This window comes from Geospiza fortis, unplaced genomic scaffold, assembly GCF_000277835.1.
Source record: "Geospiza fortis unplaced genomic scaffold, GeoFor_1.0 scaffold8, whole genome shotgun sequence".
NCBI lineage: Eukaryota > Metazoa > Chordata > Aves > Passeriformes > Thraupidae > Geospiza > Geospiza fortis.
Window position 1 is genome coordinate 2,134,540 of NW_005054414.1, and position 27,219 is coordinate 2,161,758.

The 27,219-nt window shown below is 42.6% G+C and overlaps 1 protein-coding gene across 1 annotated transcript in view; it reads right to left on the reverse strand.

Annotated features, from left to right (window-relative positions):
* Window positions 1–27,219, reverse strand: part of ITPR2 (inositol 1,4,5-trisphosphate receptor type 2) — a 242,890-nt gene that overhangs the window by 24,067 nt on the left and 191,604 nt on the right. Inside the window, exons 45-54 of the mRNA XM_031061432.1 lie at window positions 22,182–22,289; window positions 20,471–20,663; window positions 17,355–17,480; window positions 13,866–14,041; window positions 12,415–12,579; window positions 10,167–10,362; window positions 7,993–8,085; window positions 3,435–3,562; window positions 1,933–2,098; window positions 535–695 (exon numbers count right to left, since the gene is read on the reverse strand). Of these exons, the coding sequence (XP_030917292.1) occupies window positions 535–695; window positions 1,933–2,098; window positions 3,435–3,562; window positions 7,993–8,085; window positions 10,167–10,362; window positions 12,415–12,579; window positions 13,866–14,041; window positions 17,355–17,480; window positions 20,471–20,663; window positions 22,182–22,289 (1,512 nt within the window). The remainder of the gene's footprint in view (window positions 1–534; window positions 696–1,932; window positions 2,099–3,434; window positions 3,563–7,992; window positions 8,086–10,166; window positions 10,363–12,414; window positions 12,580–13,865; window positions 14,042–17,354; window positions 17,481–20,470; window positions 20,664–22,181; window positions 22,290–27,219) is intronic.

Consider the following 27,219-nt stretch of genomic DNA (forward strand, 5'->3'; position numbering starts at 1 on the left):
CTCTCTGGCCCAGCATCATCACATTTCTCTCTCTGAATCCAAGTACTCTCCCTGCTTCACAAGGCAGTTTCTGTGGCTCTTCAAATCCCTGCGGCTGCTCTGTTCGGTTTTTTCACTAGCTTGTTCAGAGCAGCCATAGGAGAAAATCACCAGCCCTGGGCACTGACCCCACGTTTCAGTGTGCAGCAGGAGATGTTATTTTTCTGGACAGCAGCCCAGAGACACTAGACAAAGCTGGAGCAGCAGCAGATGTTATGATGCATGCTCTCCTGCCCCAGCTCTGCCTAATGAGGCAGCAGAACCCACAGAGCATGAGAGCACCGACACCAAACTGGAGACTGAGGCCTGCACCTTCATCTTTTTCATTATGTTTAAGGCCGGGTTTTGTTGCAGACTAAGACATGTGAAAAGATCTTTAAAAATACAGATCGATGCCTCCTATTGTTCAGAGAGAGAGAAAAAGAAAGATATTCTCTGCCCTAGCTGCAAGGAGCATCTCTCAGTTGCATAAAGCACTTGCCCAAATTGACTTACCACAATCATCTGTGCCACGTAGCTCTCTGGGCCAGTGTATTCAGTTGGATCTTTAACTTTGACAAGAACTATAAAGTACAAATAATGCCACATGTTGTGTTCTGCCTTTATATGCTCCTCAAACGAAACGGTCTTGTTATCAAATTTGTCTCTCTCCAGTCCTGCAAAAAGAGAAGAACATAAAACCAAAAAATAAACTTCAACGTAAAAATACGCAAATCTGTTAAATATGTTAGAGGAGGGAACCTAACTTAATTTAAAGGATCATAAATTTGAAAGATCTTAATTTAAAAGCCATAACTGCCAGGCAAGAAATACCAGGCCAGAAGGCATTCCTGACAGAAGTCTTTCAACACAGCATTTATTCTCTTTTGTGATATTTCCTCTTAATAACAATAACAATATAATAAATATGTTACAGTTTTACAGAGCCTTCTATGCTGAGGGCCATAAAGTGTTTTACAAGTGTTGGCTCTGGCTCTTTCTAAATGTATACTGGGAAGCACATAGTGTGCAGTCCAGGCCCTGATCTTCCAAAGATTTATGCACACTTTTAGCATCAAACATATAAAGAGTTCCACTTAAGCTTCAGTGAGATTGTTTGTGGGCTTAAACCTGGCAGAGAGGGTGAGTCCCTGCAGCTCGGTTGTCACACAGTCTTTACAGAGCTGTAGTCATAAGAATTATTTTTTATTTTTCCCTGTAATGGTTCAGATCTCTGAAGAATACCAGAAGTGAGGAAGGAGAGAAATCACTAACGTTTGTCTCCCTGGATTTCCTGTCCTGACACTAAAGACAAGTAGTGCTCTGCACAGCATTCATCCCTGTCTGTACAACCACCACGGAAACAGCACCCAGCCTACAAAAAAGCAGGTATCTGTGAAGTCCCCCAGGGAGTGAAGGTCTGTCCCTCTTTGTGAGTGCACTTCAAAATAAGTGTGATTTTCCGTGGGCTCTGTGGGGATGATTTCCACCAAACTCTTTTGTTCCCTGCTTCTTATCACCTTCTGAAATGGGCAGCTCTTGCTGATGCTCCCCCTCTGGAATGCCCTGTGCTGTGAAATAGAAGCTGCACTTTCATCTGCAGCAAGTTCTGAGAAACAGAGTCAGCAGCTGCCCCATCTCCATTAGTGGTGATGCTGCAAGTGTGAGACACAGCTCTTCTGCCTCGGATTCTGGGTGGAGACTGTGAAGCCACCTCTCAGCAAAGCTAGCTTTTGATTCATAAACCAAATCTGTCTCCTACTGAGAGGGAATAAATTTGGAATCAGCCTCTGGAAATTTTACACTTTCCTTGTAGAAGATAACCACGCCTGGGGTCCAAGCTTTATTTATCGAGGAATAGTTCATTTTCACTCCTTTCACCCTCAAATATCTCAAGAGATCGGTAACACCTACCACAGATAAAACAGGTGGTCTTTAGTATCTCCTCCTTTTTCTGCTTTTCACTCCTGAGATCAGCAAATGTATCAATGATGACTCCAAAGATCAGGTTGAGGACAATAATTATGACAATGAAGTAAAACAGAAGATCATAAACAACTCGTGCAGCAAACAAGGGCTCCTGCAATAGCAAGGTTGCAATAAGGTATAAAAATAGCACAAATCTAAAATATTAAACATTTTCACATTAGCTCAAGCAAAGCTACAGTTCTTTCTTTTCATATGCCAAATTCTGCTAGCCTTACTCACAGGACTAGGGAGGGACTACCCAAGTCCTTTTCTTCACCCTGATAGAAACCCGAAGTCACCCAATTGCTCCATTTCCCACACATTCACGGGAATAACAGCACTACCCTTTGTGGAGTGCGTCAATATAATTAGCATTAAAGAGCTGCTAAGTGGCAAGGGTCAATTTCAAAGGGTCACTTTCAAAGTCTGTAAGCGCTTACAGACTCCCCTGGGAATCAATTTTGGCTCCTGCAGAACCTCCCAGTCTGTGAGACAGGATATAGACTCCTACAACCAGCACAGGGAGCTCTTCCATGCAGATCTGAGCTGTCTCTGGACTCTTGCAAGCCCTGCTGAGATCCTTTATCCTGAATTTATTAATAACATGTATGGTATGGCTCATCAAGCAAAGTGCTGCTAGATTGCCTTTATTTGTGATGTTCTTTTTGAACCTAAATAAAAATGCATGAAACCACCAAAATATTAACGGAGGTCCTTAAATGAACCACATTTTTGAGGAAACTTCTGGAGGAGAAAATATGCCACAACAGATTAAATTCTGGTTTGATCTTCATGCTGGTTGAGTACAAATAAACAACAGGACCTATTCCAGGGCAGGTGCCATGCTGAATATAAACTAAAATGCCCAGGTGGACCCTCCTGGGCTCAGTCCCTGCCCGTTCCTCTGGTGCCATTGCTGGGCCCCTGGAGCAGAGCCTGGGCCCTGCTCTGACCCTCCCTGCACACAGGGACACCCAGGGCTGAGGCCCCTCTCAGCTGGGGCTCCTCTCCAGGCTGGACAGCCCCAGCTCCCTCAGCCTTTCCCTGCCAGAGATGCTCCAGGCCCTAAATCATCTCTGCAGCCTCCACTGGCCCCAATCCAGGAGCTCCATGTCCCTCCCGTGCTGAGGAGCCCAGGACTGGACACAGCACTCCAGATGTGCCTCCCAGGGCTGACTTCTTAGCAGTTCTTTGAAGGTTATGATATTCTGCATTTTTCCAGAAGTGGTAAACAACTACCTAGAAATCTTTCTTCAAGCATCATCATCACATTAAGCCTAGCTCTTCCCATTAAATATCCCATCTGGGATCTAAAAGTCACATGGATTAATCAGCTGTGTGACATGAGATCAGACTAGATACAAACACTGTCTATAACCTCCAAAAATTGACTTTGGCATTGATGAGATGCACAGGGAGTAATGCATTTCCAGAGCCAAAACACTCACATCTTTGGAAGGCTTTCTGAGCACGTCTCCCACACCACCACCATTGCGCAGGCCTTGGTTCAACACAGTCACAATGCACATGAGCAGGGTGTCACAGGTCCTTTCTATTCCATCCTCCTCTTCTTCACCTGCAAACAGGAACCACGGCATCAAACAATCACTCATCAAGCAAAGCCACAATTCTGTTAGAGAAAGCAAATGCAGGACACATCTCTCATATTTCTCATGCAGAACCTCACTGATCATCCCCACCCACGTGCATATCCCTGCTGGTGACATACTTAGGCACATCAGGCACACTTAGCCTGAAGAGAGATGGAGAAAATCACAAGCAGGGCTCCCACCAGAGCTGTTAATGACCCAGAGCCACCATCTCTGCTCATGGGAGCACCCCTTCTCCTTGCAGTCCTCCCACTGCTTCTCCAGTGGGCCCCCTAAAAATGCAGCATAGACAAGAAGCAATATAAACAGAGAATTAGAAGCACATTTGTAAAAGGATTGTCTTCCTGTGAAATCATTCCTCTACCTACTCATGTGGAAGCCAAGTCATGTTAGCATTTCAAACCATGAAGGAGGGCCTGGCTTTTGTTCATCTGTCCATGATCTTTCCACCAGCACACGTGCCCAAGCACAAGTCTGACAGACATTAAATGAAAGGCTCTCCCTGGCCTCAGCCTGAAAACTTGGATGCTGTTCTTATCTGTGCTGCAGAGCTGCTGTGTGGTTTTGGCCCAGCCACAGAGGGTACTATTGTACAGGAGATATTTGAACGTGCAGAGGAGCTGGGCTGGAACACCAAACCCCAGGGGCACTCGGTCCACCTTGGCCAGAGTCCCTCCCACCACATACTCACTGCTTCCACAGCTTCCCTTTGAAGAGCCCTGCTTGAGCTGTTCCCTGTGTGCTGCTGCCTTGGGCTGAAGGGCCAGGGCTGTGACTGCCATTCCTCCTGCCTTCCTTCCTCTTCAGGGACACGCTCGCTTCGGGGGGAGGGCAGCGATTCACACTCGCTGTGCTCCGTGCACTCATTGTAACAGAGTTTAATAAACAACAACACCCTGCTGGGAGAGCTGACTGATACACATATTTAACAGCCCCAAACCACCACATCTGGGCCACTGAGATAGACTCTGATAAATTGAATTGACTGCAAGCACTCACATTGCAGACAAGTAATTTGGATTTAAATTTAATTTTGGATTTGGGCTCCCAGACTGTGGTGCATGTATCCTGGCTGGGATGGGCAGGACAGTGCTGGTGTCTGCTGCTTTTGCCACCACTGCTTCTGCTCCACAGGCAAATTAAATGAGAAACAACTCCCTACTGAAGGAGCTTTGAGCAAAAAGAAAAGCAAAACCAGACATCAGGACAGACTTCCCTGTTAAAGTATATGGTCATTACAGACACTACTCCCACAAATAATCCTGGATTTAAAAATAACTGCTTAAATATTGAAACTGAAAGGATTGAAACAAGAAACCTTTTTTATCCTGTCATACCTAGATTTTTTTACTAGCACAGTGATGTTATTCATATCAGCTAATCTTTCCTGTTGTATCCTGCTATTATTCCCTCCTTTCAAACAATACTCCATCTTTTTTTTTTTTTTTTGCTTGAGAAGGAGACCGTCCACAAAATAAATAAAAAGCCTTCAAAAAAGCCACAGCTTCTATTTGTTTTAGGCAACTACAATATTTTCTCTGTTCACAAGACCAGACTCAGGTGCTGGAAGCAGCAGATGATCAGATTCTGGTGAACAGAGAGGATAATCGGGGCTGAGAATTGAAGAGGGAATTATCTACCAGCAGCCCTAACACCCAACTCTCTCTGTCCACTGAGATGCTAATTCAGAGCAAGCCAGGCTTCAGAGGAAAAGATACATCACCTCGCACATCTTGCAACACAGAACATCAGCATCCCAGCCAGAAAAGCTCCCAGAAAAGCAAGCTCAGGTTGCAAGCCAGAGAACCAGACAGCCCAAAGTTGGCAGAAATCTCTAGTGCAGCAATGTAGGCTGTGGAGAGTGTACAGACATCATTTTTGCTGTTCTATTCCACTCCCAGATGTGGAGCTGCCTTCAAGCTGGGAGCCAGGCTACCCTACAGGCACATGTTCTGCCTCAGCTGTCTGTTCTCAATGCTCAACAGAATTCACAGTGCAGGCTCAGCCCCTCTAGGCACCAGCAATGCCCAGACTTGAAAGAAAGGAGTGGATCTCTAGAGTGCACTGCTGTTAAGGACCCAATATTGATGTTAATTGAGGTTCAGGGGGATTATTTGTAAGCAGTTCCACCCTGGAAAGTGGCTTGTGAGAGTCTGGACAGCATTAGGCAGGCTGTCTTCTCATTAAATTTAATTCACAGGCAAAACAGGTTAAGGGCTAAGACCACCCCACAATGTTAATCACATGGTAACAGGGAGATTTACTTCAAAAATCTTCATCTGACGCCCCACAGCTCCCTGGGCCACACAAGCACATCAGGTGAGACACACCTGTGCCCACGTGGATCCAGCAGAACTTGCACAGAGCAGGACCAGTCCTGGCAGTGGCATGGCTCTTTGGAAATGTCCCATTTTACAAACAGGTATCTGTGCACCTTTCTAGCAAGGTCTTTATGGGCTACAGAGGATGAGGAGGTATGTACTGTAGGATGTGAAGCTCCTTTAAGTGATCAGGGACTTCACCAGGCACAGACTGAAGTGCTGTGGAAATGTTTTTGGAGTGGAGAGAGGGACACTCCAAGGCAAATGAGATGAAGTATTTTCATGCTGACAGCCCAGAGCAGAGTGAGCAGCAGGCTGCAGAGAGGGGAGCACAGCACACTGCCTCCCCAGGCAGCTGCCGCACCAGTAAGAGCAATGACTGGGCAAGGCTCCACCAGTGAAACCCAAGGAAGAAGCAGAGTGCCATCAGAAGAAATGATCAGCAGTGATCTGATCTGAAAAGCAATGTAATTCCTGTCTCACTCGGGACTGAGATGCCACTGAGAACATTTTCTCTCTCCCACACACAGCTGTGGACTTCTCTGGTGCTGCAAAGTGAAACTCCCCAAATCTCACAGAATCATAGCACCATTAAAGCTGGAAGAGACCTCTGAGACCGAGTCCAACCACTCACCCAACCATGCCATGTCCTCCACTAAACCACATCCCAAGTTCCCCATCCCCACAGCTTTTGAACACTTCCAGGGATGGTGATCTCACGCCTTTGCATTCCACCACACTCACACTTTTGCCAGAGAGGAAATCTGTCCCAGGAAAAGACAGAAAGTAGAACAATTCTTTTGATCAGGTGGCTAAGGTGAGCAAAAGCGCTCTTGCTGAATGTTGGTGGGTTTTAATAGTATGGGATAAATAAAATCTCTTCAAGATTAAGTAAGAGTGCACTTAGATGTTTTGTCAGCCCTGTTTCATTATGGTTTGATTTTAAAGGAGCAGTACCCAAACAATGAGAAATGTGAGATATCTATCATTTAAAGAGCTTGGCAAAAGCCATACTGCATCTTTTTGACTGATTGATTACTATTTGAATGCAGCAGCTTTGCCAATAGCTCTTAGACTGTTTTCTCTATCTAGCCAGACAGCTTCCCATGTTGTTTATGAGGCCTGTTTACACACCAGCTGGGGAGAAAAAGCCTGCTTTTATAGCCCTCTCCCTGAAGGCTTTGATCCTAAAAACTCAAAAATTAGTGGAAGAATAAAGCTTATGAAACAACATTATACTGGCATGCAGGAAGGGACAGTTTATATCCTCACTTTCAGCCCCCAGCAGCCACAGGCAACTGTGGCAGTAAATACTTTAAGCCTGCAGACCATCCACTGTGCACACACCTCCACTGCAAAGGCCACAACACATCAAACCAAACAAGACCTGCACTGAAACACCAGCCACCTCAATCAGACCGTGCCCCACGGAAAGAGGGAGACAGACAGACATGTGGGCCTGGAGCTGGGTTCTCAGGTCTTCTGGCTGCAATACAGCCTTGGCCCAGATGCATATAGAAAAAATACACAGAAGCTTGCTGATAGATATGCTATGCCATGAAAATGAATTTCTGGCCCTAACTGGATCTACCAGTGCTCAGTGTGTGGAGGTGAGGATGCTGCAGACAAGTAGCAAGCTGCTTCTCCCTGCTAAGTCACTTGGCAAGAAGCAACCTGCACATTCAAGCATAATGATTCAGCAAGCTCTTTTAATAACAAAATTAATGTCAGTGCATTTGGAAATCAGGTGTGGGAAGCACTCCCATTAACAGCAAAGCTGCCAACTAAGCTCCAAGGATTGCAGAAGTTGAGCACTTCTGACTCACAAGAGTCATTGTCACTTCTCACATCAGCAGAAGTCCCTGCAATAGCAACACACAGATCAGAGAATCACAGAACCAGAGGTCTGGGTTGGAAAAGACCTCAAAGATCATCTCATTCCAACCCTCTGCCATGGGTAGGGGCACCTTCCACTAGACCAGGCTGCTCCAAGCCCCATCCAGCCTGGCGTTGAACATTTCCAGGGATCCCTCAGCTCTAAGTGATCATCGGTCTGAGGGAAGCTCTGCACTGACCTGGGTTAAGAGCTGGGATGCTCGTGGAACAGTTCTCCTTTGCACAGGCTCCCATCATTGATGTCAGGGTTGTAGTGGGAACTTCACCAATATCTGTAGAAAAAGCAGGATGTTGACAAAAAGACAGGCACTACATTGCTGTTAAGTTTTAAATCATTATTTCCTAGGAGCGAAGCACCGGGTTGGAGAGTTAAGAAGGAAAAACAGAACAAATTACACCAGCAGCTCCTCCCTCCTTGAAAGATTCTGCCTCAACAGCTCAAAGCAATCACAATGAACAAAAACACAGTTTTATATTTACTGTATATCACAGCTATTCCCATTTCATCTCCTGAAATTAATGAATCTACATCAAATGCGGCTGCTTCTGGTGAGCACAAAATATATTCAAAGCCAGAAACAACTGTCAGATATGAAAATAATGTCAGTTTTAAAAACCATTAGATAAATTATTCACAAAAGCTGACAAGAAGGACACCGAGCTGACATTCAGTTATCCTGAATGTAGAATATTTAAGGGTTTTCAAGGATTATAACACAGTTTGGTACTCATTTGTAAATATGTATGGGTTTGTGTAAAACACTAATTTAACATTCCCAAAGTGGTAAATGTGTACATCAGCTTGATTTTATCAAACCAATTTTCTCTTGTGCACCTTCAACAATTTTCTGCATTTCAAATTAGAGATACAAAAAGGTTTAAGGAGAAAAAAATGAAGGCAAAACTATACAACAAAATAACAGCCTAAGACAGTATGTGTAATGCAGAAAACATGCACTCTGACTTACTCTTTCTGCTACTTTATAAAGAAAAAATTTAAAGCACTTGTCCTGGGAAGCATAATGTTCCATCAACATGCAGTCAGCATATTTTCTTGATGAGTTTTTGATCAGAAATGGCAATGTATAAAGCCAGCAAGAACATACCCACACCACAAAAATCTGCCAAGAACTCAACAGAAGCAACACAAACACACAGGAGCTGCTGTCCTGGATCAGACCAGAGCTGTGTGTAGCCTGTTTTATTAAGATTGTCACAAGTACCTTTCAAAGTGAAACTTCACACCCTAAGTTCTGTCCCAAAAATAAATGGTAAGTCAAATATAAGCCAATTTAGCACCTAATGGATGAGCAGTGGCAGAAAAAAAAATCACAGTATGTTAAAGAAATCTGTCAGGTTCCCTTTTTTTCATATGGTTTTGAACCAGCTGCAGAAGTACGCCAGGCCCAAGAGTCTTGAATGACCTTTGCCTTGTTTGTGAGCTTTAAATCCTGAAAAAACAACTTCAGGGAAAGACTGGCAAACACTGAGCGCACACAGCCCCAGCTGGGTTCCACCAGTTCTGTGCTTGTGTACAGGTCTGAAGAGCTCAGCATTTGGGAAAATCATGCCTCGAGGAATTTAATCAGCAGCTATTCTCAAGTATTCCTCTGCAGCCAGTTGTTACTCCCCTGCCCATGCTCCCAGCAGGCTGGCTGGCAGCACACACAAAGCCCTCAACAGACCAGACCTGGCTCTTTTCTAGCAAAGCAAGTTTGTAACTCTCTGTTCACTTTGCTAAACTCTCTCATTCCAGAAGGATGAAATCCTGGCCTTTTTAAAACTGGTTCCAAACCTCCCAATGACTTTACTGAAGCCAGGATTATACGCTAACGATGACGATCATGAAATACACACTGAATTTAAAAGATGCTCCTATCAGTAGAAATGTGAATTCTGTAATAAATTTCTGCTGGATGAAGCTCAAAAAGCAATGAAATTAATACAGCTAATGAACATGTTAAGATCACATGCCTCATACAGTACACAGAAATTACAATGAGCTGCTTTTAAGGTGGGATGAGAACCAATAAAATCTACTTGGAGCTGCTTTTCACTTAGGAAGATATTTAGGAAATACAGATTTTTTTTTAATTGTTATTATGAGTTTGTGAAGCAAGCATAATAAATCAAATGTGTTAGATTTTAGCATTTCAACAAATAAGCCCAGACTAAAACAACCCTATACACATTAAATTTTACAGAGACTTAATTGAGTTCTAAGGTATATGGAATCAGTTCTGCTCTCCTGCAGGCACAAATAAAGAAATTTGATGCCCTTAGATGAAAAGTTTGGTTAGGCAGACAGAAAAAGGGATACATTGGAAGCAAATTTTAATATAAAAAACAATACCTGCAGCAGGGGTCCTGATTTTCAACCTGTCAACCTCCATGATAAAGTCATCCTTCAGGAAGAGGAAGCCAACGATGGAGAAGAGATAAACCAGGATGAGAGCAAGCACTGCAGTGAGGATAATTGAACGGCCATTCTTGGTAACACTTTTTATCACATTTAGCAATGTCTCCTCCCTGTACACCAGATCAAACAGCTGGGGAAGGCAGAGAGTAGAGGAAAAATGAATACAAATGAGGCAATATATAGATGCTACATAGGAAAACAATCTGAACTATTGAAACATGCATCGAGCCATGTTCTACATTCTCAGCTTCATAAACTCACATTGATCTCAGTGGGACCTGGTCATGCTTATGGAGGAGGAAATCTAGCACAGAACTTTACATTTTAAAATTAATTATAGCAAAATCCACAAAATATATTTGAGCCTGATTCAGAGATGGACAACACCTACCATCAAGATCTGTCGTTTCCCTATGTTTAAAATCAGGCTAGATTAAAATTTAAACAGTGTCTTCACACTATGGATCTATATCTACAAAGTAATTTTTCATGTTATCTCTCATCTGATAAACATGCACAGGCTGCAACTCAAAAATACACTCATACATGTAAGTGATTACATATTTGTAAACTTTCTTTGAGCTCATGGCATCATGTAAATATCATATGGACAAGGATTGGGGCCACCTTTTTTAGGACAAAGTTAAATTCATGTCACTGTTTGTGTATGACTAGAAACTTCTGTTCTTCTCTACCCTGCACTATAAGGTTTCCTGGTATTTAACTTTAAAGAAAACTATATATTAAGATAATATTGTTTTAAATGTCAAAAGCCTAAACCATAATTAAATGTGACAGGAGCTTTACAAGAACCTTTAACTTTTTTTTCTCCTACAATTTTCTTGATATTCTATAGTGCTTTGGACCTTATCTATAATGTATGTATTTCTACTTCAAAACACTCAGATTACAGACATAAAGAGACACACTACGATTTATCAAAATGCTCCACAGAAGAAGGTATTAGACACAATTTATAAGATCTGAAATCAAAAACCTTGTGAAAGGATTGATAATAAAGAAAGAGGGGAGACAGTTATGAACAAATATGAGAGTTTAGACTACATCCACTATTTAGTGAACACCTGGAAGCAACCTGGGTACATGGATAAAATCCATTAATCATGGACATTGGTCAATAGCATTCACTGAAAAAAAGTAAGTGCATAAAATGTTTAAGCAGCTTGACACTTCACAAAATATTTTAAGACAGAGATCACCTAACTCATTGAAAGAACAGCAAATAATTTGCTCCAGCATTTTTTAAGCTGGAGAGTTATATCCATTTCAAGAGGGTCCTGCAACTACGGCCACAATCTTGGCTCCTTAGAAATCTGCCCAAACTTTCAAGCAGACTTTAGTCGAAATCTGGAAAGTCTGACTTCAACAGGAGCTCTATCTGAGTTAGCACTGAACTCCTGAAAATCTTAGTGTGCTTAACACATCTTTGAAATGCTGGAAGCTCACTACTATTCAGGAAGCTGAGAAAAAATACAACAGGAAAGGTAATGACCACAATTTAGTCAGTGTCCCTACAAGTTTCACATGTTCCATTATAGAGCAAAAGGATTAGCAAAGAAGAGCAGTGAAACACCTTTTACTGCTCCTCAGCATGAAGGGAGCAGTTAGTTTAGCATAATTTCGTGTGATTCATTTTCACTGCACCTGTACCATATTATTAAAAGGCATTCCATCTGAAAAATGGCAACAAAAGAAAATGAAGTGGGATACATTTCAAGTGATGAATCTTCCTGCTACACCGAAGGCATGCCATCCCCATTCCCAAGTAATTTGTTAAAAATGTATTGGGGATGAGGAATGGGATCCTTTGGTACAGGTATGATGCACACACCCCTGGACAAGTGCCCCCGAAATGTTAGGACTGACAGAAGACACAGGAATGGTGGACACAGAATATGGAGAAAGCTGGGAAAAAGGAGTGGGCCGGGTGATGATTGTGTGAGAAGAAAGGAGCAAACTTTCAGCTCTAAAACAGATAAAATAAGTCCTAACAGAAACAGGTTCTAATAAAAACAGCAGCTCCTAAGGGGCAGCAACACAACGGCATGCTAAAAATACACATGATTTGGCTTGATTGTCAGGAAGAAATTGAAGACAGCTGCAGGGTAACGGTATTTTCTATTTTTGCAAAGTTTTCCCCTCCACAGCAGCACGTACTTACCAGGAAGCTGTAGAAGAACTCGTGCACACAGAGGCCCAGCATGCAGACCAGGACATAAGCCACGTGGTAGAGAAAAGCCATGTCCATGATGACTGCTCTGTAGCCACGGGTGAAGGTCCCACGGTTGCCAACAAAGCTCACCAGGAACACGATTTTGTTACAGAGCTGTGGGGGGGAACAAAAGCTAGGTTTATGCCTCAGAAAAATCCTGGTATTTATTATTTGGGTTGATGTCTAGATAGGTTGGTTTGACTAAATGCAACCTTTAGATAGCTGGAGTGAGGTGAGGGAAATCCAGCTCTGACAGCGCGCTGGGAATGAGCCCGTGAGGGTGAGTGGAACTACATCACCTCTCCAACACTGCACTGTGATTTATTCCTATAACATTAGTGAATAGGTGGGCAGGGTTAATGTCACAAAGCATTAAAATCCAGCTGGGGAGTGAATTCCCAACAATTCTGAGTTTGGACCTGAGACTCTGTAAGAGCAGCTAGGTATGCTACTACAGATGAACAATAGTAACACAACAGAAAGTGTGTGTGGGGGGTGTGTGTGAGATCTATTTCCTTCAGATCATGTTCTTCAATTTAAAATCCCTAAAAAAACCCCTCAGAACTGAGACACTTTGAAAGTATAGCATTTAAACAACAGCATCAGATTCTCCATGGCTCCTGAGCTTTGACTGCACACGAGCAGCAGTGAACAGGAAAGGGTCTCACCTCATCACCCTAGCAGTCCAGGACAAGGAATAAGGACTCAACACAACTGCTTTGCTCTCAAATTTGACATGGGCAAGTGCTGCTTACTTGCCTTTACCTTTGACTATATGTCTGGGTATTTTTCAGTATGTGAAATTCTCACATACAGAACTGGTGGCAAACAGCCCAATACTTCGTGCTGGGGTGAATTAGAGCTGTAGCAGTCAGGCAGAAATTTAAATAGATGACTTGTGAGCACGACTGTGTATCTTACCACGCTCAGTAAGCATGCAGACTTATTCATGGCTAAGTTAAGAGATCTGGCAAAGGGCTGAGAGAATTTTTAATTTTGAAAACTCTTTTCTTCCTGAAAATATATTTAAGGTCTCAGAAACATTTCACAAATTTGTGTCAATAGTGCTGAGAGTATTGGTAGAGAAAACTATTCTTTTAACATGAGAAACTGTAGATTTTATTGCCCTTATGCAGCAATGTTTTTTTTAAAATTTCATGTTTTTGTTTTTAAAATATTTGCATATGCACAAAACTAAACCAACTTTTTTCTTAGTTTCCCACTTTGCTGACATTGCTGTTTCAGGATGACTGGAATTGTTTGGCTTTTTTTTGGCTTAAACAATGAACCAGAAAAAGAAGGTTTTGCACAGCTCTAATCAAACGAGTTTTTTAATAGGAGACCCTTAATATCATTCCTTCTGCTGAAAGGGAAATTCTGGTAGCTTTTGAAGTACTTACATTAGCAGCACCAAGGAGTATCAAGGTAGGACCGAGCCCTATAGTATATATAGACCTGAGAATTACAGACACCAAAAAGGGTCGAATGCCAACAGGCTTGGAGATGAAAAACAGCATTGCTGTGCAAAATGCCACTGCTATCCAGAGGAGCACGGAAAACAACGGCGAGAGCGTGCCTGTGCAGAGGAGAAAGGGAGATTTGAGAAAGGCATCTTTGGAGACTCCATTTTTCACCAAGAAACGTATCCAAAAGATCAATTCCTTTGCCAGCAGAGCTAACAAAAGCGTGATTCATGCATCACAACTGCTGACCACGGCTTGTCCTAATTGCAGCAGGAGCTATTATTCTCAGAGTATTGTTGCTTTTCGCACAGGTAATAATACGAGCAGCTAATGAAATTTCCATTAAAATCCAGGGAGTGCTCAGAGATGGAACAGTTTACCCTTCTCCTGGAGCATGCCACTAATCAGCTCCCTTCTGCAGGGATCATTAGGGCCCCTCCGGTCTGATTCCATGATTGCTCGGCTACAGAAATAGCCGGTCCTGAGGGCGGCACAGCAAGTGGCAGCGCGCTGCAGCGCCACGTTTCCAGCCGCAGCTCCCGAAAAAGCAGCAACGTCCCGGGGGGGGGGGGGTGGTTTGGGGGGGGGGTGGGGTTTGGGGGGGGGGGGGGGGGTGGGGGGGGAAATCATAACCAGGCCTGTGACCTGGAGAAGCCTGGGGAAAGGACAAAGCACTTACCCCTCTAGCTCCTTATTGAGCTGCTCACAGAACGCATTGATACCATCCCAGTCCAGGTCCTTGTTCAGGGGGTTTGTGGCTTTGTCTGCGGGCAGGAGGAGGGGACGGTGAGAAGAAAAACCCAACAGGCTCCCACTCTGTGGAAGGACATCATTGATGCCACTCCCTCCCTGCCAACTCCAGCGGGTGCAGCAGCAGGGGACGGCGTGGGAGGAGAAACACACTCGTGTCCACTCGCCCCTTCCCACAGGAGCCCTGTGCACCAACTCTGGCCCCTCCTCCCTGCGCGCTCGGCTCCGGGCACGCAGCGGGGCCCGGCTCCCGCCGCCTGCACTGCCAGTCCTTGCTGCTCTGCAAGATGCTGGCTCCAGGCGCTCCCCGAGCTTTGAGCGATGCCCCTGTTTTCCCTCTCCCCTCTGCTTAAAGCTCTGGAAACACACCATGCTGCTGGGATATAAAAAGCACATTCAGATCTCAGGGCACTGTCACACTTGTACACTGACTTCTATTGTTATGGGATGAACTGAGAGGTCAGTGACGGGGGAGAAGGGAATAGAAAATTTAGCTAGACTCACAATAGGAATCTCTTTGGCAACAGATACACAGCTGAGCAGCATCACTGGGATTAGAAAACAATGAGACGAGGCCCTAGCCTCAACATTCAGATGGCATCCGAACTTTTCCAAAGTTCAGGAGTGTTCTGTCCCTGGTGGGAGGTTCAAGGTCAGCTCTATCAGAGAACTTCTTTGCCAACAAGATTTGGAATCTTTTAATGGATCCTAAAAAAAATTACTTTCAATCCCATCTGAAAGACAAGGCCAAAGTTCTTTGTGGTTCTTTCACAAACCAGTTTTCCTTTTTCCCTAGTGCAGGTCCAGCAATTTCACACTGCAGGACCCACACCAGCACCATGTGCAGATAGGCACCCTGGAGGGAAGGAGTCTTCACAGAATCATGGTTTGGGTTGGAAGGGACTTCAAAGATCATCAATTTCCATTCTCCCTGCCATGGACAGGGACACCCTCCACTATCCCAGCTTGCTCAGAGCCCCATCCAACCTGGGCTTGGACACTTCCAGGGATGGCACAGCCACAGCTTCTCTGGGCAACCTGTGCCAGGGCCTCCCCACTCTCATAGGGAATAGTTTTTTCCTAATATCCAATCTGAACCTACTCTCTGTCAGCTTGAAGTCATTCCCCCTTGTCCTGTCACCACGTGCTCTGGTCTCCTTTCTTTCTTTTAGGCTCCTTCAGGAATGGCCTTCAGCTGGAGCAGATTTACCTATGTCCTATTACATAAGAACTGCAAGTACCTACTAAAAGGCAGCATTTTGGGATTATTAGATCAGCCCAGGCACCTCAGACAGGTGAACAGAGGTGGATTTGCACAGGGTGAAGGGGAAAAATGGGAGACAAACTCCAGCTGTTGGGTCAGGCTTTGGTGGAGCGGGAGGCTGAAGTAAGGAGCTGCGTCATGACCTGCTAATCTGGTTTGGCCACACCTATTCCTTATTGCTCAGGAGTCACTTTGGCTTTACAGGCACCAGGAGCTGGAATCCTGAAATGAGCTGTCACTGGATTACTGGGGCCACTTAAACTAATGCCATATAAATCTGCAGTTCAGAATAAGTATTAATACCTACTGATTGCAGACTAGAGGATTTCCACAAGTATAGATTAGCTAAAATTTAGTAGCTTAAAAGGTTTATTTTTAACCCTTTGTTTCTTCTCTCATCCTCCGAGGGCTCTAACGTGCTCTGAGTGACTCCCCAGTTTACAAAGCACAAGATGCTTCCCTTCTCCAGGGCACAGCCCTGCAAACTCTGCCTCACTCCACAAGGCTGTGGAGCTGCCTGAGCTGTGACCTGCAGAGACCACCCCGTGGGCTGCCAGGGCAGCGTGGTCCCCATGCCAATATATTTTAATTTGCTGCTTTTCTGTCATGAATGTTTGCTGGTGCCAGCTGTGTTGTTTGTGAAAAGCACATGTATCTACTAGAAGCTGGACTGCTTCCACCAGCCCAGTTCACATGCCATCAGACAGAGGTGACTTTCAGTCACATTACTGACTGGCCACGAACCAAAGGCCCAGAGGTGAATGGCTCTGCTACCATTACCAGTATTCTAAACTATTTAGTGTCCTTTATCCCAATTAAGCTTGTTTGGGCTTCAAAGAGGCCTCCTGCTAGTCTGCTGCATTTATAGCAAATAAAAAACTTCATTAAATATTTCCTGTGACATGGGATGAAGCAGAGAGAGAATCATAAGTTTTAAGAGTATTTTTACATAATGCATTTCTCCTCTGCAAAAGTTATGCCCTTTTATCCCAATAAACAATACAGTCAAAAGCCAACAAGATAGTTTTCAAATAATTCTCTTCCATATGTTTTCAGGACTGCAAGTCATTCAATTTGGTCAGCCTTAAGGAATCTCTGTCCCTCTGCTGCCAGGAATCCTCCTTCAGTTCAGAAGCTGCAGCTAAATGTGTGCAGTAGGACACTGCAATATGGCAATATAAAAAAAATTAGCTGAGATCATCTAGATAATCTCCAGCTTATGCTCTGTCCATTCTGCTCTGCATTGTGTGGGCCACGTGACACACAGATCAACCACCACATTTCAGACAGCATCTGGCACCTACTTAGGATGCTTCCAGATATGACTGCACCTGAAAATGCAGCTTTATTTGTTACCTTAGAAATGAAAGCATCTACAATTAAAACAAAAAATAAAACCAAACTCTACTTGCCTTCATCTCCATCATCTCCAAAAGGGTAGAACAGAGCAACTGCTAAATTGATGAATACAGCAAGGTTGAAGGAAATGCTTCCCCAGAGAGAGATGTGTCTGGAGAACCAAAAGAGGGCTGGATTATCTAGAAAGAGAGAAAAGCAGCTATCAATAAGCTGAAAGCAAGCAGAAACTCAATCACCAATGGCCCCAAGGGAATTAAATACAGATTAATGTAAAAATATGCAGATCTTTAAAATAAACTGAAATAGACAAATATTAAACAGAGGTTTGCCATAAAACAAAGTTTCAAGCATAGCTTTTAATCCAAAGATCACGATACAGTTTCTTATATGCTGGAGTTTTGCCTCTGGTAAGATTTTAGGCCTGGATATTTTGCAAGGGATTCTTTTCAGCTGCATCTGAGTCTGCAGCTTCTGTGCACGGGGACATAAAACCAAGGAAACAAATACATTTTAGCACTCTGAATGCCAGTCAACCAGAACACCCAGAATGTATCATCCAGATGACCTATTTGGATCAAGTACACCAATGACATAGGCAAAGAACCATAGAATAGGCATGGTTTCAGAACTGCAGTGTTTTCCCTACCTCTGTCAAACTAAAAACATTCTGATCTGCTTGGGAAGCAGGCAAAATTTGGTCTGCCTGGGTTTTGTTTCTGGAAAAGCTGACTATTTCCTGTGTGATGCTCCGAAGCTATGGTCACCTGCTGACAAACAGCTCTGTACTCCTACTTAAAAGGACTCAAACAAGCCATGATCGCCATATGTGAACTGTTGTACAAACACAGAGAAATAGTCCATATCCCAAAGAACCTACAGCCTAGCTAGAAAAGACTAAAAAGGGGAAAAACAGGGTTGATTTTTTATCCAGAGTCACATACATGGTTCAGCAAGAAGGTCAGAAACAAGATCAGAGTGTGCTAAAACTCAGGAAAGCACTTAATATATATTAATGCACTAAAATACGTTTAAATGAACATTTGAAACAAGATCCTATGTACAATAGTGTAGAAACATCTCTGGTCAGAGAGGTTGCACACCTGATACATCCCTATTAACTAGATTTTAAAGTACTGAAAACTTCCTGCAAGTATGCAGAGCACCCAGTGAAGATTTTATAAACAGCAGATTCCTTCAACTGTATATGACTGCCTCAGGCTTTAGGCCAAAGAGTCTTTAATAGCAATTAGGTAAATATTCAGATTTCACTGTGATAACCTTGTCCTGCTGACTGCTGAGATTTAAGCATTTGGAGCCACTGCAAAAATGGCTCCTGTCAATTTAAGCAGCACAGACTTCATGCTTACAGACACGTGGTTAAAGAATGAACCCAGCTTCAACCTGAATTATCTTTTCAAATAATAAAAAACCCCAACATGGAGACTTGTGGGCTATTCCACTGATGAAGGGAATTGAGACATTTCTGCTCTGAATAAAAATAAATCCATTTTATTTGTTCATAGCATTAGGCAGGTCTGGTCTATCTAATTGTTGGGTTAGCTCTTTTATTTGTGTTTCTAATGCAAAACCCCCAGATAAGATTTTTTTTACTGAAGTAATTTTTCTACAATACAATGACTTTTATTCCCAAATATTCTGCAGATTCTGGAATCATGTATTTTTCAACTTCTATTCTGGTCAGTTTGTCACTACTAAGTTTTTAGGGTGCAACCAAGAAAAGCAGATTTGGGTTGATGGGGTTTACACTGAAGACTTGCTGCTGCTGAAAATTAAAGTCTGAGAATTGACATATAAGAAATTCCAATAACATCCATGTTTCCATCACATTCAGGATGCTCCCATATTGCTCTGACTATCCTCTGCTCTAGACCCTATTCCTTCCTTCCTTCCTGATCAGTTGCTGTGAGCAGATGATGTGTGACACTCCAAGAGCATCTGCATTTTAGCAGTGAATGAAGGGATCACTTTAAGCCATTTTTATATATGTTCAGCCTGGAAAAGAGAAGGCTTTGGGGTGACCTCATTGCAGCATTCCAGTGCCTGAAGGGAGCCTTCAGGGAAGATGGAGAGAGACTCTTTTGAAGGGCCTGGAGTGACAGGACAAGGGGGAATGGCTTCAAACTAAGGGTAGGTTTAGATTAGATATTAGTAAGAAATTGTTCCCTGTGAGGGTGCTGAGGCAACACTGGCACAGGTTTCCCAGAGCAGCTGTGGCTGCCCCATCCCTGGCAGTGTTCAAGGCCAGGCTGGATGGGGCTCTGAGCAACCTGGGATAGTGGGAGATGTCCCTGTCCATGGCAGGGGAGGTGGAACTGTGTGATCTTTAAGGTCCCTCCCAACCCAAACCATTCTGTGATTCTATGATATATAAAATACAACTTTCTGCTCCAAAAGCCAAGGGCAGAGTTGACAGTGGCTGAGCTGGCAGGAGCCTCCTGGTCCAGGCACACTGGCAATAGCCCCATTCCTGGCAAGGGCCAGCAGCTGTTCTGCCCACCAGGGAGCTAAAGACATTCAGGGTACCTGGTGGGGCTTCCCTGCCCCTCCTCTTGGTGGCCCTACTTTAACCTCTCCCCCATGATCTTGACCATGCAGCTCAAAGCCACAGAGGCGCCTCCCCAGTACCATGGGCCCTGCACCAGTATGGGCAAACTGGGACCCCCTGCAGCCCAGTCATGCCAGGCTGATGTGGACTGGCAGAGGGGGACTGACTCCATGGGAGCTGGGCAGATTTAAAGCAGCTGAGGTTCTGGTGAGAGATATTTTTAAGTGACTGACATTTATGAGTCTTTTAATGGCCTTTCAGGAATCTGCAAACCTCAAATATGCAGCTACACATGTTTTTGTTAAATATTAGGGGCCTTGGTTTAATTAGGTGCAACACTATCAAGACTAGTAGAACTACACCCAGAGTTTTGGAGTCCAAAACATCATCTTGAACACATCAATAACTGCTCCAGATTACACTTTTTTTATGGTGGCATGCAAGTGTCTCAGCAGACCTACACTCTCAAGCCCAGAACAATTTTGCCTGTTGTAGTGTCAGAGTGAACAGAGAAAAGTGTATCATTAAAATGCAAATATTTAAAGGTTTAAAAGCAAGGTTTTAGTATAATGAAGCTATTTTTTTTCAAATTACAGTACTTACTTCTAATTTTCTTTTGCCATTTCATCTCGTTGTAGAGATCCTCAGTCTGCTGGAAAAAGTCATTGACTTTGCTCCCTTGTTCATCTCTCTCTGTTGTATTGAACACCCGACTTTTGGATTCCCGAGTGAGGAACTCACAAATATTGGGGACAGGAAAGACAATCTTTTCCATTGTTCTATCGTGGCGAACAATCTATAAATAAAATGCACATTTTTGCCACAGTCAGTGACTATCCAATCATTTTGTCATATCTTTTCTTGTTCACAGCTCCCCTTTTATTTACAAATGAATGCATTAATTATTTGAACATTACAATAAAGTTAGACCAATCAATCCCAACACAGAGTAAAGCTGCTTTTATTTTCAAAAGCCTGCCTGAATAAGGTGGCAAATATAAGTCTCAAGAAAAACCTAGGTTCAGACTTTGCCAAATATAAAAAATGTTGTAATTCAGAATGCTTCAATTTGTCAGCAAATTGAAACAAATGTGACCCAGTAAAAAGTGGAGAAGTTCAGAGGCTTTCTGCTCTGATTACAAAATGCTTTTCTCATCTTGAATCTATTTCTATGATGGGATAAATTGTAAAAGTGAACATGCAAAAATATCACTCAGGCAGCACCCATATCTTGTGAGTCTTTATCTTTTTACTTGACAAAACCCAAGGTTTTGAATTGTTTGCATTTCAGCACCTACCAAGCTACTGGTGAGCAAGGTAGATTTTATTTCATCTCACCACACTGCCATCAAAATTGCTTCCCGATTCTGATCGTTGACTCTGCATTACTAAAAATTCAGAAATGGGTAGAAAACCCTTTTAGACTCCTACAACCATGCCTCTTTGCAGCCACTGGTGAAAAAAACAAAACACCACTATTTGAATTTCAAAACAAACAAATGAGATACATTAATATAGGGGAGATAATATCTGAAACACCAAACAGGTCTAAGACTGCTTTCCAAGACAAGCAGTCATCTATTTTGTATAGCAGCAATGCTGGGTTGAGTTTCACTTTTCTAGAAGTTATTGGCCACATAAAAGTTGACCACAGTGCTTGTTTAATGCCTAAATTTACAAGCTGCCCAGATAAAATGGCTGATAATTGCTAAGAGAGATCTCAGCAGCAGCCAAAGTATTAAAATACGTTAAGAGAAGCACTGAGCTGCCCTCTGGACAACCAAGGCTGTGAATCTTCCACGCATCCTGTGGTGGGATACCTCTGTGGACCTCCATCTAAGTCCAGCCCATGGCAGGTGTAAAGTTTAAAATAGAGAACAGAACTGCTGAAGCAGGCCAAGCCTTGGTATTTTAAACAAAAGCCATATTGAATGTCTACACCACTTCAAAACCTCTTTGTACGCCAGCCAGAGTTTTAATCTGACCAGCCAGAATCAGTGGCTTTGAAACTCACAATTATTTGAGTGATGTACCATACAGGACAATTCTTGACTTCATGACACAGCTCCTGTCCACAGTCATTATTTCCCTAACAAAACATGTTTGGTAACACACAGGAAAGCTACTGTGAAATGATGGCTTGGAGCCACTTCTAATACAGGTGTATTCCTTCATCTTCCACAGCCAAAAGCATATTATTCAACCTTCTCCTCAAAAATAACCCACACCATTTGGAAGCCTAAGAGGAGGAGATACACCCCACACAAGATGCAGACTTGTCTCACAGTCCATCTTCTGGAGAGCAATCCTTTACCTCTATCTGTGCCGTATGTTTGGCGTAAAACCTCAAGGCTTCATCTCCTTCCTCTGGATCTGACCCTGGCTTCAGCATCTGTTGCAATGTTTTATTGTGACAAGCCAACTAGAAAAAGAAGAAAAAATCTGATTTATGTCCTGCTGTGTTTTCAGCTTTATCATCTCCACTTAACTAACACAAATCCTCCTTCCCCCCATTCCCATATACTTACATGCTCAACTCAGTGGGGCTCTTTCCACAGATAACAACAAAAATGTAATTACTCGAGAACAATAGAAATAATTTAGTCTTAAGAAGTCAGCAGAAAGTCCTCAGTTGAGATTTATGAAAGGCAGCTTAGTCTGCAGCCTGGATGGTTTTTGGAAGGCTTTTGACAAATGCCAAAAAATTAGACTGAATGGTTCTTTTCACTTGAGTTTAGACATAAAATTTGCATACCTCTGAATACTAAATTACATTTACAATTAATTTTTCTCAGTGAATTCAAATGGCTAAACCAGGTTGTAGGTTGGTATTCCAGGGCTGTAACTATTTCTGAGGGAGCTGGACTGTAGTGCCAGGCAAATACATCCTTAACTGTAGAGTTTATATGCACAGCAAATAGATACATACATACATACACACAAATAGGTATCTTCTGTGAACTTTTACAAATTATACACTTCACATGATTGATAAAATACATCTGCAATATGTTGAGTAGTAGATGTTTTAAATGTTCCATTGCTGTACAAAGTTTAAAAAGAAAGGTATTGGCAAATGCATTCATGATGTCCTGTAGATGAGTGAGAAACAAAGACCTAATTATAAGGCATAAGGAAATTACTAAAAATTCAATTTTCCCTACATCATAGCAAGTGGTTTCCATCCAGAATAGCTGAGGCATTTCACCTGTTTCAAGATGGGAAAAACTGTAGCAGGAAAGAGAAGAAAAGCCACCTCACAGATGTGATCCAGGGCTGAAGCATCACAGCTGACATTACCACAACAGACCATTAGAAATGAGGCAGGCACACACTCAAAATGACCACAGGAACCGAGGCTTTGAAGTGATGATCACCACAGGTGGGCTGGGATTTTGCTACATGAAATAGCACAGCCTGGTGAGGAATTATAAAATAATTGCACAGCTACAAAAAGCCTGACAGGAATTAAGTCTAAAAGTAACAATGGATCCAAACAGATACTGTAATAATCTAACCAGCACACGATCTCTCTCATCTGGAATTTGCATGTCTCATTATCTCCTTCTTTTTTTAACAAAAAGCCAGGGGAGAGGTACATATACAATTTAGTCCATTTATTGAAGTTCCCTAGAATCTACTGATCAAAATAAATTTTCTTCTGGATCTCAATACAAACTTATTAAATAAAGATGAATAAAAAATGGAATGTGCAAAAGTAAGAGAATATCAGAAAGAGATATTCAGGAAGAATAAATATGCTTCCAGCAACTTCCTTGGGGACAGAAGTCTGTTTGGTCCTGACAGCACAGCCCGAGCCAATGTGGCACAACATCAGCATTTTATAAAAGTGTCATGAGCAGATATTCAGGGAGACCAGCAAAGAAATGACATGAGGGTTAACTGCAGAGGAATATTCCTTCCATCAGTAGTAGATTTCTGTCCTGAATAGTTACTTTTTTACTCTATCTAGCAAATGCCTGGATAGTATCATTACACACATCAATGTCTTTACCTAAACTTCTATTTATTTTTGAGACTAAAAAGGTTCTTTAAGACTATTTGACAAGTTCTACCCCCTCACACAAGCCAAATAATCTGATGCAACCAGCAGCTTTTGCAGCATGAACACAACAACTGCTTAGCAAGACAACTTGAATTCATCTCCTAGAGGTCCGTGCATGCCCCTCAAGACATGCTCTAGAATCATGGAGAAAGAAGATGAGCCATTAGAAACAAGATAGTTACTGTTTAAAAATGCCCTTTCAACAGTGTTATTACTTTTTGCCTTTCTGCTTTATTGGATGTCCCTCTGCTTCTGTACTTACAAAAGGGCAAGCAAGAGTGCCCAGTTCACCTTCTCTGTATCATTCATCATTCTGTACACTACTGTCACGTTCTCTTTTATTTGTCTCTTCTTTAAATTAAAACAATCCCTATCCTTCCCATCCCTCCTCAAACAGAAGATTCTCTGTGACTCAATTATTTTCCCTGCCTATCTCCAAGTGCCCTTTACTTTGGCTATATCTCTTCTTTAAGATATAAAGAAGAGCACTGACTAGACAGAATGCAATCACACCGTGCTTGGAGTGATGAATTAGCATAACCAGGAGCAAATATATTCCCCTTTTATTATCTTCTGTAATACAGAGGAACTTTGCCTGTATCTTGACCTTTATTTCTCCAATGTGAACCATTAAGATTTTCAGTTTTCTAACAAATGACAAGTCAAGGACATACAGAGAGTTCTTATTAAAACTATGCCAGTTTGGAGTAAGGGACCTGCTATAGATTCAGAATTGGAAATGCCATTTGTAAACCATATAAAAATTCTAGATATTGCTTCCTGATATGCTTTGAACTGTCCATAACTTTTACTGTAGAAGTCTCTCTTGATAAGTATCAGTAACAGAAATTCCCTTATTACATGGAGTAGAAGGGAAAACAATGTCAACCTCTCATGCTCTAATGGGACTGGCTAGAACAGAGTGTTCAGAGCCTGCTGGGGATTTGAGATTGAGCATATTTTGCTATCAGGTTTCACATGAAGAGCAGCCATGCTCTTTAAAACAGTGTGTATTATGTGATCTGCACTGTGCTTTCTGAGGCTGTGACTGTCCCGTGCTGATGGGTGAGCAGCACCTAGCACTGCACAGCTGGGGCTTTCCAGCACAGCCACTGGACAAAGTGACCTGAAGAACAAGCCAGGATTTTCTGTGCCAGCCCCTCCACTGCCAGAAAAGACACATCAGAAACAATGAGGGATTTCTGACCAAACTGGAGGAGCTGCAGCACATTTCAGATGGGGAACCTACCTAAAGGCACCAGGAATCTTCAGCTGGTAAAGCTGAATCTTCTTCACTCATAACTTCATTTCTCTCAGCTTCCAAATCTCTCAATATCCACTTACCTTCTGTGTACTCCAGACATTCAGACAGTAAGCTCAGGGCAAAGGGCCCATCAATTTTCTGCTCATATCTCAGTTTCTACACAGGATGGATTCCTCTACGTCGACACAACAATAACTACTGCTAATATTTCTGTATTGCCACAGCCACACTGATGAAAGAACATTGGGGACAGCAATCTGAGAGAGCTCAGATCCAAAGCAGGGGCCCACAGTATGACACAGAACAGCTTTAGGAATGCTGTTATTTGGCAGCCATGGTGTTTTCTGAAGCTCTGCTCTCGTGAACCTTCTTTCGCCCCTTAACGAGCTCAGAAGCCCACGTGGGCCAGGGGGACTGTGTCAACAGATGCCTTGACCAGGGCAGAGCTTTTTATGAGATCAAAGACACAGCAATGAAAATAACAATGCAGTGACAAACTGTGAACCTAAAATACAGACAGCTTATCCAAGTTTATAGTACACCCTAGGTGACAGTTTGTGCATGGTGGGTAAAGGCCGTGCAACCTCTGAGTGATTTTTTTTTTCATATTTAACTGCTATGATGCAGTAAAGTGTTATATCCAGTGTGTGCACAAATCTTTTGAGGCACCTGGAGGACATGGCACGGGATGGACATAGCTGAGAGCAACTACAATGAGAAGAACAGTTCCATTTATGTTTGCAAAGCAAAGCTCAAAAATGCACCTCAAAAATACACTGCAAGTGTAACTGATACAAAAAAAAAAAAAAACAAAAAACCATCACTAGAGCCTGAATTTGCAAAGAGCCCCAGAAAAATCACCATTGTAGAGAAAACTCCCTCACTCACTCACTCACACATCAGCCATGCCAGTGACAATATTTTAAATGTCAACACTGTATTTTACTGCTCATCAAGGCATGTAGGGACAAGAAGCAATAGCACATAATGGAACAGTGATTTCCAAAGAGGGGATGTGCAAGGCAATAGCTATATGAATAAAGATCATTTGGCTTTCAGTCAGCTCCCAAGGAAGGACTGCTGTTCATCTTGAAAGATTTTTACTTAAAAAATTTGGAAAACACTGTAATAAAGCATCAGTACAAAATGTGAAAGATTGAGGACAGACCAAGAACGCTGAAGACATTAATAAAGAAACAGTAGAGATAAATGACAGAATTACAAGTAATACTCAGTCTAAACTCCTGACACAACATGACTATAAAATCAGATCTGCTACTCATCTGGGATGCCATATATGATCAGCAATGTGGAAAACCACAGCAGACCCAGCTTTTGCAATTAATATATGGGTTTCCTGCAGGCCTATGGTTTTATAGTCAAGATTACCTTGAACAAAAATGAAGTTATTTAAATGCTGCTAAAGAAAAGACTGATTTAAAGCTGTGAACACTCATTTCACCAGCCTGTCATTAACTCACTGACGTGGTATAGTAGATTGGTTTGCCAAAGTACCAGTGTGTGAATATATGTGTGCATGTGGAAAAATTGCTTGGAAAGAGAAAGTTCCTCTCCACTTTTCAATATTTCTGTAAAACACAGAGCCCCTCCATCCAATAAGGATGTGTCAGTCCCTGGTTGTAACTTGTAAACTGCAGGGGCCTCTCAAGTTCTCATCGAAGGCATGAGATCTTACCCAGTACACAAGAAATACAAGAAAAAAGTACAAGAAATACAAGCTAGAGATACCAGGTTGGAGACCCCCAAATTCTGAGAGATTTATTTCACTCCCCAGCATTTGAAAACTGCCAAACATGGTGGGGGGGGGTGGGGGTGGTAAAGGTGACTAGAATTTTATAAAGAGATCTAAGGGAGTAAGGTTTACTGTCCTGTGAGCAATCAGGCTTTTCAAGGAAGAGTCAGTTCACAGGCTAAATGTCAAACACATGATTTCCTAGGAAAGGTTGATGGAATAGTACAAAAAGCACTGGATAACTGGCTGAGAAGCAGAAATAAAGACAA